This window comes from Coregonus clupeaformis, unplaced genomic scaffold (assembly GCF_020615455.1).
Source record: "Coregonus clupeaformis isolate EN_2021a unplaced genomic scaffold, ASM2061545v1 scaf0350, whole genome shotgun sequence".
NCBI lineage: Eukaryota > Metazoa > Chordata > Actinopteri > Salmoniformes > Salmonidae > Coregonus > Coregonus clupeaformis.
In genome coordinates, this window is record NW_025533805.1 from 266,340 (window position 1) to 282,427 (window position 16,088).

At 42.6% G+C, this 16,088-nt stretch overlaps 1 protein-coding gene across 1 annotated transcript in view; it reads right to left on the reverse strand.

The window, feature by feature from the left end:
• LOC121556697 (fibroblast growth factor receptor 3) overlaps positions 1-16,088 on the reverse strand; it is a gene marked incomplete at its 5' end in the record, with an annotated part of 202,654 nt that overhangs the window by 53,411 nt on the left and 133,155 nt on the right. Inside the window, 2 exons of the mRNA XM_045215005.1 lie at positions 2,148-2,218; positions 2,711-2,833. Coding sequence (XP_045070940.1) covers positions 2,148-2,218; positions 2,711-2,833 — 194 coding nt within the window. The remainder of the gene's footprint in view (positions 1-2,147; positions 2,219-2,710; positions 2,834-16,088) is intronic.

Consider the following 16,088-nt stretch of genomic DNA (forward strand, 5'->3'; position numbering starts at 1 on the left):
ATTACTCTCCCTTTATTTAGCTCTCAGTCAGTAGCTTCATCACCACCCTGATTACTCTCCCTTTATTTAGCTCTCAGTCAGTAGCTTCATCACCACCCTGATTACTCTCCCTGTATTTAGCTCTCAGTCAGTAGCTTCATCACCACCCTGATTACTCTCCCTGTATTTAGCTCTCAGTCAGTAGCTTCATCACCACCCTGATTACTCTCCCTTTATTTAGCTCTCAGTCAGTAGCTTCACCACCACCCTGATTACTCTCCCTTTATTTAGCCCTCTGTAGCTTCATCACCACCCTGATTACTCTCCCTTTATTTAGCTCTCAGTCAGTAGCTTCATCACCACCCTGATTACTCTCCCTGTATTTAGCTCTCAGTCAGTAGCTTCATCACCACCCTGATTACTCTCCCTTTATTTAGCTCTCAGTCAGTAGCTTCATCACCACCCTGATTACTCTCCCTTTATTTAGCCCTCTGTAGCTTCATCACCACCCTGATTACTCTCCCTTTATTTAGCTCTCAGTCAGTAGCTTCATCACCACCCTGATTACTCTCCCTGTATTTAGCTCTCAGTCAGTAGCTTCATCACCACCCTGATTACTCTCCCTTTATTTAGCTCTCAGTCAGTAGCTTCACCACCACCCTGATTACTCTCCCTTTATTTAGCCCTCTGTAGCTTCACCACCACCCTGATTACTCTCCCTTTATTTAGCTCTCAGTCAGTAGCTTCATCACCACCCTGATTACTCTCCCTTTATTTAGCTCTCAGTCAGTAGCTTCACCACCACCCTGATTACTCTCCCTTTATTTAGCTCTCAGTCAGTAGCTTCATCACCACCCTGATTACTCTCCCTTTATTTAGCTCTCAGTCAGTAGCTTCATCACCACCCTGATTACTCTCCCTGTATTTAGCTCTCAGTCAGTAGCTTCATCACCACCCTGATTACTCTCCCTTTATTTAGCTCTCAGTCAGTAGCTTCACCACCACCCTGATTACTCTCCCTTTATTTAGCTCTCAGTCAGTAGCTTCACCACCACCCTGATTACTCTCCCTGTATTTAGCCCTCAGTCAGTAGCTTCATCACCACCCTGATTACTCTCCCTGTATTTAGCCCTCAGTCAGTAGCTTCATCACCACCCTGATTACTCTCCCTTTATTTAGCTCTCAGTCAGTAGCTTCATCACCACCCTGATTACTCTCCCTTTATTTAGCTCTCAGTCAGTAGCTTCACCACCACCCTGATTACTCTCCCTTTATTTAGCCCTCAGTCAGTAGGTAGTATTGTTTTCTCTCATGTTCTTTTCTTCTCATGTTTGTTCATTTGTATCGTTTCATTATTTAACTCACCTTCCTGACTCCTGGCGTATACATTACACAGGATGCACCTGAGCTCAATTTCGAGTCTCATAGCAAAGGGTCTGAATACTTATGTAAATAAGGTATCTGTTTTTTATTTGTAATAAATTAACAAACATTTCTAAAAACCTGTTTTCGCTTTGTCATTATGGGGTATTGTGTGTAGATTGATGATGATGACAGTAATCACACTGACCTCTGTTATCTTCTATAAGAGATGGTTGATTACACTGCTACAACAAAACAAAGGGCTGTGTGACGCCTCTCTGATGCCACGTTTACAGATTAAAGACAAACAGTGGATGGAATGTGGTGGTCTGATTAAATGGAGCTAGATTATCACACAGCACAGATGACAGGGAGAGAGAGAGAGAGAGAGATAGAGAGAGAGAGAGAGAGAGAGAGAGAGAGAGAGAGAGAGAGAGGGAGATACGAGGGAGATACGAGGGAGATTAAGAGTTACAGATACCGAGGGAGAGAGAGACGGATAGAGATGGAGGGAGGGAGAGGAAGGGAGAGAGAGCGAGAGAGAGATGGACAGAGAAACGGAGGGAGGTAGAAGAGGCAGAGAGACATACCGAGAGAGACAGAGATGGAGAGCTAGAGCGAGAGAAACATATCGAGAGATAGATGAGAGCGAGATGGAGGGAAGCTATTGAATCCATATTGACCCACAGGACATTAGGTTTGATGCTAATTCACTAAGTCATGATATTACAAAACAGATTCCTGTCCTGCATAACTCTACATGGGCAGAGCAGAGGCACGCTGACAGGCTGGCTGTCTCCACTCACACGTCACTCTGGTTCGTGTAGACGCGGTCGAACAGAGCCTCTGGTGCCATCCATTTCACGGGCAGACGACCCTGCAACAACACACAGACAACAGAACAATAACCTCAGCATAAAGGATTAGAATAGCAGCCACCCAAGAACAGATATACCCCACCAACCCACTACGCCTCCCAAATACTGTCTTACCCAGAACAGATATACCCCACCAACCCACTACGCCTCCCACATACTGTCTTACCCAGAACAGATATACCCCACCAACCCACTACGCCTCCCAAATATTGTCTTACCCAGAATAGATACCAACCCACCCACACCCCCCCCCCAATCACTGTATTTTCCATAACAGATACCATACCAACCCACCCACACCCCACAAACACTGTATTTTCCAAAACAGATACCATACCAACCCACCCACACACCCCCAATCACTGTATTTTCCATAACATATACCATACCAACCCACCCACACCCCCCAAACACTGTATTTTCCATAACAGATACCATACCAACCATCCCACAGTGTATTTTCCATAACAGATATAACACCTTAAACTCACGTTGGTAGTCTTCTTGTAGTAATCTATGTTGTGCACATCTCTAGCCAGACCGAAGTCTGCGATCTTCATCACGTTGTCTTCGGTTACAAGGACGTTCCTGGCTGCCAGGTCTCTATGGATACACTGAGGAGGAAAAGGAACAACACGTCAGTTTAAAACACACTGGACTGTACCGGGCTGTATTATACTGTATAGACCAACACACTGGACTGTACCGGGCTGTATTATACTGTATAGACCAACACACTGGACTGTACCGGGCTGAATAGACCAACACACTGGACTGTACTGTATTATACTGTATAGACCAACACACTGGACTGTACCGGGCTGTATTATACTGTATAGACCAACACACTGGACTGTACCGGGCTGTATTATACTGTATAGACCAACACACTGGACTGTACTGTATTATACTGTATAGTCCAACACACTGGACTGTACTGTATTATACTGTATAGACCAACACACTGGACTGTACTGTATTATACTGTATAGTCCAACACACTGGACTGTACGGGCTGTATTATACTGTATAGACCAACACACTGGACTGTACCGGGCTGTATTATACTGTATAGACCAACACACTGGACTGTATCAGGCTGTATTATACTGTATAGACCAACACACTGGACTGTACCAGGCTGTATTATACTGTATAGACCAACACATAGGACTGTACCGGGCTGTATTATACTGTATAGACCAACACACTGGACTGTACCGGGCTGTATTATACTGTATAGACCAACACACTGGACTGTACTGTATTATACTGTATAGACCAACACACTGGACTGTACCGGGCTGTATTATACTGTATAGACCAACACACTGGACTGTACTGTATTATACTGTATAGACCAACACACTGGACTGTACCGGGCTGTATTATACTGTATAGACCAACACACTGGACTGTACTGTATTATACTGTATAGACCAACACACTGGACTGTACCGGGCTGTATTATACTGTATAGACCAACACACTGGACTGTACCGGGCTGTATTATACTGTATAGACCAACACACTGGACTGTACTGTATTATACTGTATAGACCAACACACTGGACTGTACTGGGCTGTATTATACTGTATAGACCAACACACTGGACTGTACTGTATTATACTGTATAGACCAACACACTGGACTGTACCGGGCTGTATTATACTGTATAGACCAACACACTGGACTGTACCGGGCTGTATTATACTGTATAGACCAACACACTGGACTGTACTGTATTATACTGTATAGACCAACACACTGGACTGTACTGGGCTGTATTATACTGTATAGACCAACACACTGGACTGTACCGGGCTGTATTATACTGTATAGACCAACACACTGGACTGTACCGGGCTGTATTATACTGTATAGACCAACACACTGGACTGTACCGGGCTGTATTATACTGTATAGACCAACACACTGGACTGTACTGTATTATACTGTATAGACCAACACACTGGACTGTACCGGGCTGTATTATACTGTATAGACCAACACACTGGACTGTACCGGGCTGTATTATACTGTATAGACCAACACACTGGACTGTACCGGGCTGTATTATACTGTATAGACCAACACACTGGACTGTACCGGGCTGTATTATACTATATAGACCAACACACTGGACTGTACCGGGCTGTATTATACTGTATAGACCAACACACTGGACTGTACTGTATTATACTGTATAGTCCAACACACTGGACTGTACTGTATTATACTGTATAGACCAACACACTGGACTGTACTGTATTATACTGTATAGTCCAACACACTGGACTGTACGGGCTGTATTATACTGTATAGACCAACACACTGGACTGTACCGGGCTGTATTATACTGTATAGACCAACACACTGGACTGTACCGGGCTGTATTATACTGTATAGACCAACACACTGGACTGTACCAGGCTGTATTATACTGTATAGACCAACACATTGGACTGTACTGTATTATACTGTATAGACCAACACACTGGACTGTACCGGGCTGTATTATACTGTATAGACCAACACACTGGACTGTACTGTATTATACTGTATAGACCAACACACTGGACTGTACCAGGCTGTAATATACTGTATAGACCAACACACTGGACTGTACTGTATTATACTGTACAGACCAACACACTGGACTGTACCAGGATGTATTATACTGTATAGACCCACACACTGGACTGTACTGTATTATACTGTATAGACCAACACACTGGACTGTACTGTATTATACTGTATAGACCAACACACTGGACTGTACCGGGCTGTATTATACTGTATAGACCAACACACTGGACTGTACCTGGCTGTATTATACTGTATAGACCAACACACTGGACTGTACCGGGCTGTATTATACTGTATAGACCAACACACTGGACTGTACCTGGCTGTATTATACTGTATAGACCAACAAACTGGACTGTACCGGGCTGTATTATACTGTATAGACCAACACACTGGACTGTACTGTATTATACTGTATAGACCAACACACTGGACTGTACTGTATTATACTGTACAGACCAACACACTGGACTGTACTGTATTATACTGTATAGACCAACACACTGGACTGTACCGGGCTGTATTATACTGTATAGACCAACACACTGGACTGTTCTGTATTATACTGTATAGACCAACACACTGGACTGTACTGTATTATACTGTACAGACCACCACACTGGACTGTACCGGGCTGTATTATACTGTATAGACCAACACACTGGACTGTACCGGGCTGTATTATACTGTATAGACCAACACACTGGACTGTACCGGGCTGTATTATACTGTATAGACCAACACACTGGACTGTACCGGGCTGTATTATACTGTATAGACCAACACACTGGACTGTACCGGGCTGTATTATACTGTATAGACCAACACACTGGACTGTACTGTATTATACTGTATAGACAAACACACTGGACTGTACCAGGCTGTATTATACTGTACAGACCAACAAACTGGAATGTACTGTATTATACTGTATAGACCAACACACTGGACTGTACCAGGCTGTATTATACTGTATAGACCAACACACTGGACTGTACTGTATTATACTGTATAGACCAACACACTGGAGTGTACTGTATTATACTGTATAGACCAACACACTGGACTGTACAGGGCTGTATTATACTGTATAGACCAACACACTGGACTGTACCGGGCTGTATTATACTGTATAGACCAACACACTGGACTGTACTGTATTATACTGTACAGACCAACACACTGGACTGTACTGTATTATACTGTATAGTCCAACACACTGGACTGTACGGGCTGTATTATACTGTATAGACCAACACACTGGACTGTACCGGGATGTATTATACTGTATAAACCAACACACTGGACTGTACTGGGCTGTATTATACTGTATAGACCAACACACTGGACTGTACCGGGCTGTATTATACTGTATAGACCAACACACTGGACTGTACCGGGCTGTATTATACTGTATAGACCAACACACTGGACTGTACCGGGCTGTATTATACTGTATAGACCAACACACTTGACTGTACCAGGCTGTATTATACTGTATAGACCAACACACTGGACTGTACTGTATTATACTGTATAGACCAACACACTGGACTGTACTGTATTATACCGTATAGACCAACACACTGGACTGTACTGTATTATACTGTATAGACCAACACACTGGACTGTACCGGGCTGTATTATACTGTATAGACCAACACACTGGACTGTACCGGGCTGTATTATACTGTATAGACCAACACACTGGACTGTACTGTCTTATACTGTACAGACCAACACACTGGACTGTACTGTATTATACTGTATAGACCAACACACTGGACTGTACCGGGCTGTATTATACTGTACAGACCAACACACTGGACTGTACTGTATTATACTGTATAGACCAACACACTGGACTGTACTGTATTATACTGTACAGACCAACACACTGGACTGTACCTGGCTATATTATACTGTATAGACCAACAAACTGGACTGTACTGTATTATACTGTATAGACCAACACACTGGACTGTACCAGGCTGTATTATACTGTTTAGACCAACAAACTGGACTGTACTGTATTATACTGTACAGACCAACACACTGGACTGTACGGGCTGTATTATACTGTATAGACCAACAAACTGGACTGTACTGTATTATACTGTATAGACCAACACACTGGACTGTACCGGGCTGTATTATACTGTACAGACCAACACACTGGACTGTACCAGGCTGTATTATACTGTATAGACCAACACACTGGACTGTACCGGGCTGTATTATACTGTATATACCAACACACTGGACTGTACCGGGCTGTATTATACTCTATAGACCAACACACTGGACTGTACTGTATTATACTGTATAGACCAACACACTGGACTGTACTGTATTATACTGTATAGACCAACACACTGGACTGTACCAGGTTGTATTATACTGTACAGACCAACACACTGGACTGTACTGTATTATACTGTACAGACTAACACACTGGACTGTACCGGGCTGTATTATACTGTATAGACCAACACACTGGACTGTACTGTATTATACTGTATAGACCAACACACTGGACTGTACCGGGCTGTATTATACTGTATAGACCAACACACTGGACTGTACCGGGCTGTATAATACAGTATAGACCAAAACACTGGACTGTACCAGGTTGTATTATACTGTATAGACCAACACACTGGACTGTAACAGGCTGTATTATACTGTATAGACCAACACACTAGACTGTACTGTATTATACTGTATAGACAAACACACTGGACTGTAACAGGCTGTATTATACTGTATAGACCAACACACTAGACTGTACTGTATTATACTGTATAGACCAACACACTAGACTGTACTGTATTATACTGAATAGACCAACACACTGGACTGTACTGTATTATACTGTATAGACCAACACACTGGACTGTACCGGGCTGTATTACACTGTATAGACCAACACACTGGACTGTACCAGGCTGTATTATACTGTATAGACCAACACAATGGACTGTAACAGGCTGTATTATACTGTATAGACCAACACACTAGACTGTACTGTATTATACTGTATAGACCAACACACTGGACTGTACCGGGCTGAATAGACCAACACACTGGACTGTACTGTATTATACTGTATAGACCAACACACTGGACTGTACCGGGCTGTATTACACTGTATAGACCAACACACTGGACTGTACCAGGCTGTATTATACTGTATAGACCAACACAATGGACTGTACCGGGCTGTATTATATTGTATAAACCAACACACTGGACTGTACTGTATTATACTGTATAGACCAACACACTGGACTGTACCGGGCTGTATTATACTGTATAGACCCACACACTGGACTGTACTGTATTATACTGTATAGACCAACACACTGGACTGTAACAGGCTGTATTATACTGTATAGACCAACACACTAGACTGTACTGTATTATACTGTATAGACCAACACACTGGACTGTACCGGGCTGAATAGACCAACACACTGGACTGTACTGTATTATACTGTATAGACCAACACACTGGACTGTACCGGGCTGTATTACACTGTATAGACCAACACACTGGACTGTACCAGGCTGTATTATACTGTATAGACCAACACACTGGACTGTAACAGGCTGTATTATACTGTATAGACCAACACACTAGACTGTACTGTATTATACTGTATAGACCAACACACTGGACTGTACCGGGCTGAATAGACCAACACACTGGACTGTACTGTATTATACTGTATAGACCAACACACTGGACTGTACCGGGCTGTATTACACTGTATAGACCAACACACTGGACTGTACCAGGCTGTATTATACTGTATAGACCAACACAATGGACTGTACCGGGCTGTATTATATTGTATAAACCAACACACTGGACTGTACTGTATTATACTGTATAGACCAACACACTGGACTGTACCGGGCTGTATTATACTGTATAGACCCACACACTGGACTGTACTGTATTATACTGTATAGACCAACACACTGGACTGTACCAGGCTGTATTGTACTGTACAGACCAACACACTGGACTGTACTGTATTATACTGTATAGACCATCACACTGGACTGTACTGTATTATACTGTATAGACTAACACACTGGACTGTACCAGGCTGTATTATACTGTACAGACCAACACACTGGACTGTACTGTATTATACTGTACAGACTAACACACTGGACTGTACCGGGCTGTATTATACTGTATAGACCAACACACTGGACTGTACTGTATTATACTGTACAGACTAACACACTGGACTGTACCGGGCTGTATTATACTGTATAGACCAACACACTGGACTGTACTGTATTATACTGTATAGACCAACACACTGGACTGTACCGGGCTGTATTATACTGTACAGACCAACACACTGGACTGTACTCTATTATACTGTATAGACCAACACACTGGACTGTACCGGGCTGTATTATACTGTATAGACCAACACACTGGACTGTGCTGTATTATACTGTATAGACCAACACACTGGACTGTACCGGGCTGTATTATACTGTATAGACCAACACACTGGACTGTACCGGGCTGTATAATACAGTATAGACCAACACACTGGACTGTACCAGGTTGTATTATACTGTATAGACCAACACACTGGACTGAACCGGGCTGTATTATACTGTATAGACCCACACACTGGACTGTACCGGGCTGTATTATACTGTATAGACCAACACACTGGACTGTACCGGGCTGTATTACACTGTATAGACCAACACACTGGACTGTACCAGGCTGTATTATACTGTATAGACCAACACACTGGACTGTACGGGCTGTATTATACTGTATAGACCAACAAACTGGACTGTACTGTATTATACTGTATAGACCAACACCCTGGACTGTACCGGGCTGTATTATACTCTATAGACCAACACACTGGACTGTACTGTATTATACTGTATAGACCAACACACTGGACTGTACTGTATTATACTGTATAGACCAACACACTGGACTGTACCAGGCTGTATTATACTGTACAGACCAACACACTGGACTGTACTGTATTATACTGTACAGACTAACACACTGGACTGTACCGGGCTGTATTATACTGTATAGACCAACACACTGGACTGTACTGTATTATACTGTATAGACCAACACACTGGACTGTACCGGGCTGTATTATACTGTATAGACCAACACACTGGACTGTACCGGGCTGTATAATACAGTATAGACCAACACACTGGACTGTACCAGGTTGTATTATACTGTATAGACCAACACACTGGACTGTACCGGGCTGTATTATACTGTATAGACCAACACACTGGACTGTACTGTATTATACTGTATAGACCAACACACTGGACTGTACTGGGCTGTATTATACTGTATAGACCAACACACTGGATTGTACTGTATTATACTGTATAGACCAACACACTGGACTGTACCGGGCTGTATTATACTGTAGAGACCAACACACTGGACTGTACCGGGCTGTATTATACTGTATAGACCAACACACTGGACTGTACTGTATTATACTGTATAGACCAACACACTGGACTGTACTGGGCTGTATTATACTGTATAGACCAACACACTGGACTGTACCGGGCTGTATTATACTGTATAGACCAACACACTGGACTGTACCGGGCTGTATTATACTGTATAGACCAACACACTGGACTGTACCGGGCTGTATTATACTGTATAGACCAACACACTGGACTGTACTGTATTATACTGTATAGACCAACACACTGGACTGTACCGGGCTGTATTATACTGTATAGACCAACACACTGGACTGTACCGGGCTGTATTATACTGTATAGACCAACACACTGGACTGTAACAGGCTGTATTATACTGTATAGACCAACACACTAGACTGTACTGTATTATACTGTATAGACCAACACACTGGACTGTACCGGGCTGAATAGACCAACACACTGGACTGTACTGTATTATACTGTATAGACCAACACACTGGACTGTACCGGGCTGTATTACACTGTATAGACCAACACACTGGACTGTACCAGGCTGTATTATACTGTATAGACCAACACAATGGACTGTACCGGGCTGTATTATATTGTATAAACCAACACACTGGACTGTACTGTATTATACTGTATAGACCAACACACTGGACTGTACCGGGCTGTATTATACTGTATAGACCCACACACTGGACTGTACTGTATTATACTGTATAGACCAACACACTGGACTGTACCAGGCTGTATTGTACTGTACAGACCAACACACTGGACTGTACTGTATTATACTGTATAGACCATCACACTGGACTGTACTGTATTATACTGTATAGACTAACACACTGGACTGTACCAGGCTGTATTATACTGTACAGACCAACACACTGGACTGTACTGTATTATACTGTACAGACTAACACACTGGACTGTACCGGGCTGTATTATACTGTATAGACCAACACACTGGACTGTACTGTATTATACTGTACAGACTAACACACTGGACTGTACCGGGCTGTATTATACTGTATAGACCAACACACTGGACTGTACTGTATTATACTGTATAGACCAACACACTGGACTGTACCGGGCTGTATTATACTGTACAGACCAACACACTGGACTGTACTGTATTATACTGTATAGACCAACACACTGGACTGTACCGGGCTGTATTATACTGTATAGACCAACACACTGGACTGTGCTGTATTATACTGTATAGACCAACACACTGGACTGTACCGGGCTGTATTATACTGTATAGACCAACACACTGGACTGTACCGGGCTGTATAATACAGTATAGACCAACACACTGGACTGTACCAGGTTGTATTATACTGTATAAACCAACACACTGGACTGAACCGGGCTGTATTATACTGTATAGACCCACACACTGGACTGTACCGGGCTGTATTATACTGTATAGACCAACACACTGGACTGTACCGGGCTGTATTACACTGTATAGACCAACACACTGGACTGTACCAGGCTGTATTATACTGTATAGACCAACACAATGGACTGTACCGGGCTGTATTATATTGTATAAACCAACACACTGGACTGTACTGTATTATACTGTATAGACCAACACACTGGACTGTACGGGCTGTATTATACTGTATAGACCAACAAACTGGACTGTACTGTATTATACTGTATAGACCAACACACTGGACTGTACCGGGCTGTATTATACTCTATAGACCAACACACTGGACTGTACTGTATTATACTGTATAGACCAACACACTGGACTGTACTGTATTATACTGTATAGACCAACACACTGGACTGTACCAGGCTGTATTATACTGTACAGACCAACACACTGGACTGTACTGTATTATACTGTACAGACTAACACACTGGACTGTACCGGGCTGTATTATACTGTATAGACCAAAACACTGGACTGTACTGTATTATACTGTATAGACCAACACACTGGACTGTACCGGGCTGTATTATACTGTATAGACCAACACACTGGACTGTACCGGGCTGTATAATACAGTATAGACCAACACACTGGACTGTACCAGGTTGTATTATACTGTATAGACCAACACACTGGACTGTACCGGGCTGTATTATACTGTATAGACCAACACACTGGACTGTACTGTATTATACTGTATAGACCAACACACTGGACTGTACTGGGCTGTATTATACTGTATAGACCAACACACTGGATTGTACTGTATTATACTGTATAGACCAACACACTGGACTGTACCGGGCTGTATTATACTGTATAGACCAACACACTGGACTGTACCGGGCTGTATTATACTGTATAGACCAACACACTGGACTGTACTGTATTATACTGTATAGACCAACACACTGGACTGTACTGGGCTGTATTATACTGTATAGACCAACACACTGGACTGTACCGGGCTGTATTATACTGTATAGACCAACACACTGGACTGTACCGGGCTGTATTATACTGTATAGACCAACACACTGGACTGTAACGGGCTGTATTATACTGTATAGACCAACACACTGGACTGTACTGTATTATACTGTATAGACCAACACACTGGACTGTACCGGGCTGTATTATACTGTATAGACCAACACACTGGACTGTACCGGGCTGTATTATACTGTATAGACCAACACACTGGACTGTACCGGGCTGTATTATACTGTATAGACCAACACACTGGACTGTACCGGGCTGTATTATACTGTATAGACCAACACACTGGACTCTACCGGGCTGTATTATACTGTATAGACCAACACACTGGACTGTACTGTATTATACTGTATAGTCCAACACACTGGACTGTACTGTATTATACTGTATAGACCAACACACTGGACTGTACTGTATTATACTGTATAGTCCAACACACTGGACTGTACGGGCTGTATTATACTGTATAGACCAACACACTGGACTGTACCGGGCTGTATTATACTGTATAGACCAACACACTGGACTGTACCGGGCTGTATTATACTGTATAGACCAACACACTGGACTGTACCAGGCTGTATTATACTGTATAGACCAACACATTGGACTGTACTGTATTATACTGTATAGACCAACACACTGGACTGTACCGGGCTGTATTATACTGTATAGACCAACACACTGGACTGTACTGTATTATACTGTATAGACCAACACACTGGACTGTACCAGGCTGTAATATACTGTATAGACCAACACACTGGACTGTACTGTATTATACTGTACAGACCAACACACTGGACTGTACCGGGATGTATTATACTGTATAGACCAACACACTGGACTGTACTGTATTATACTGTATAGACCAACACACTGGACTGTACCGGGCTGTATTATACTGTATAGACCAACACACTGGACTGTACCTGGCTGTATTATACTGTATAGACCAACACACTGGACTGTACCGGGCTGTATTATACTGTATAGACCAACACACTGGACTGTACCTGGCTGTATTATACTGTATAGACCAACAAACTGGACTGTACTGTATTATACTGTATAGACCAACACACTGGACTGTACCGGGCTGTATTATACTGTATAGACCAACACACTGGACTGTACTGTATTAAACTGTATAGTCCAACACACTGGACTGTACTGTATTATACTGTACAGACCAACACACTGGACTGTACCGGGCTGTATTATACTGTATAGACCAACACACTGGACTGTACCGGGCTGTATTATACTGTATAGACCAACACACTGGACTGTACTGTATTATACTGTATAGACAAACACACTGGACTGTACCAGGCTGTATTATACTGTACAGACCAACAAACTGGAATGTACTGTATTATACTGTATAGACCAACACACTGGACTGTACCAGGCTGTATTATACTGTATAGACCAACACACTGGACTGTACTGTATTATACTGTATAGACCAACACACTGGAGTGTACTGTATTATACTGTATAGACCAACACACTGGACTGTACAGGGCTGTATTATACTGTATAGACCAACACACTGGACTGTACCGGGCTGTATTATACTGTATAGACAAACACACTGGACTGTACTGTATTATACTGTACAGACCAACACACTGGACTGTACTGTATTATACTGTATAGTCCAACACACTGGACTGTACGGGCTGTATTATACTGTATAGACCAACACACTGGACTGTACCGGGCTGTATTATACTGTATAGACCAACACACTGGACTGTACTGGGCTGTATTATACTGTATAGACCAACACACTGGACTGTACCGGGCTGTATTATACTGTATAGACCAACACACTGGACTGTACCGGGCTGTATTATACTGTATAGACCAACACACTGGACTGTACCGGGCTGTATTATACTGTACAGACCAACACACTGGACTGTACTGGGCTGTATTATACTGTATAGACCAACACACTTGACTGTACCAGGCTGTATTATACTGTATAGACCAACACACTGGACTGTACTGTATTATACTGTATAGACCAACACACTGGACTGTACCGGGCTGTATTATACTGTACAGACCAACACACTGGACTGTACCAGGCTGTATTATACTGTATAGACCAACACACTGGACTGTACCGGGCTGTATTATACTGTACAGACCAACACACTGGACTGTACCAGGCTGTATTATACTGTATAGACCAACACACTGGACTGTACCGGGCTGTATTATACTGTATATACCAACACACTGGACTGTACCGGGCTGTATTATACTCTATAGACCAACACACTGGACTGTACTGTATTATACTGTATAGACCAACACACTGGACTGTACTGTATTATACTGTATAGACCAACACACTGGACTGTACCAGGCTGTATTATACTGTACAGACCAACACACTGGACTGTACTGTATTATACTGTACAGACTAACACACTGGACTGTACCGGGCTGTATTATACTGTATAGACCAACACACTGGACTGTACTGTATTATACTGTATAGACCAACACACTGGACTGTACCGGGCTGTATTATACTGTATAGACCAACACACTGGACTGTACCGGGCTGTATAATACAGTATAGACCAAAACACTGGACTGTACCAGGTTGTATTATACTGTATAGACCAACACACTGGACTGTAACAGGCTGTATTATACTGTATAGACCAACACACTAGACTGTACTGTATTATACTGTATAGACAAACACACTGGACTGTAACAGGCTGTATTATACTGTATAGACCAACACACTAGACTGTACTGTATTATACTGTATAGACCAACACACTAGACTGTACTGTATTATACTGAATAGACCAACACACTGGACTGTACTGTATTATACTGTATAGACCAACACACTGGACTGTACCGGGCTGTATTACACTGTATAGACCAACACACTGGACTGTACCAGGCTGTATTATACTGTATAGACCAACACAATGGACTGTAACAGGCTGTATTATACTGTATAGACCAACACACTAGACTGTACTGTATTATACTGTATAGACCAACACACTGGACTGTACCGGGCTGAATAGACCAACACACTGGACTGTACTGTATTATACTGTATAGACCAACACACTGGACTGTACCGGGCTGTATTACACTCTATAGACCAACACACTGGACTGTACCAGGCTGTATTATACTGTATAGACCAACACAATGGACTGTACCGGGCTGTATTATATTGTATAAACCAACACACTGGACTGTACTGTATTATACTGTATAGACCAACACACTGGACTGTACCGGGCTGTATTATACTGTATAGACCCAC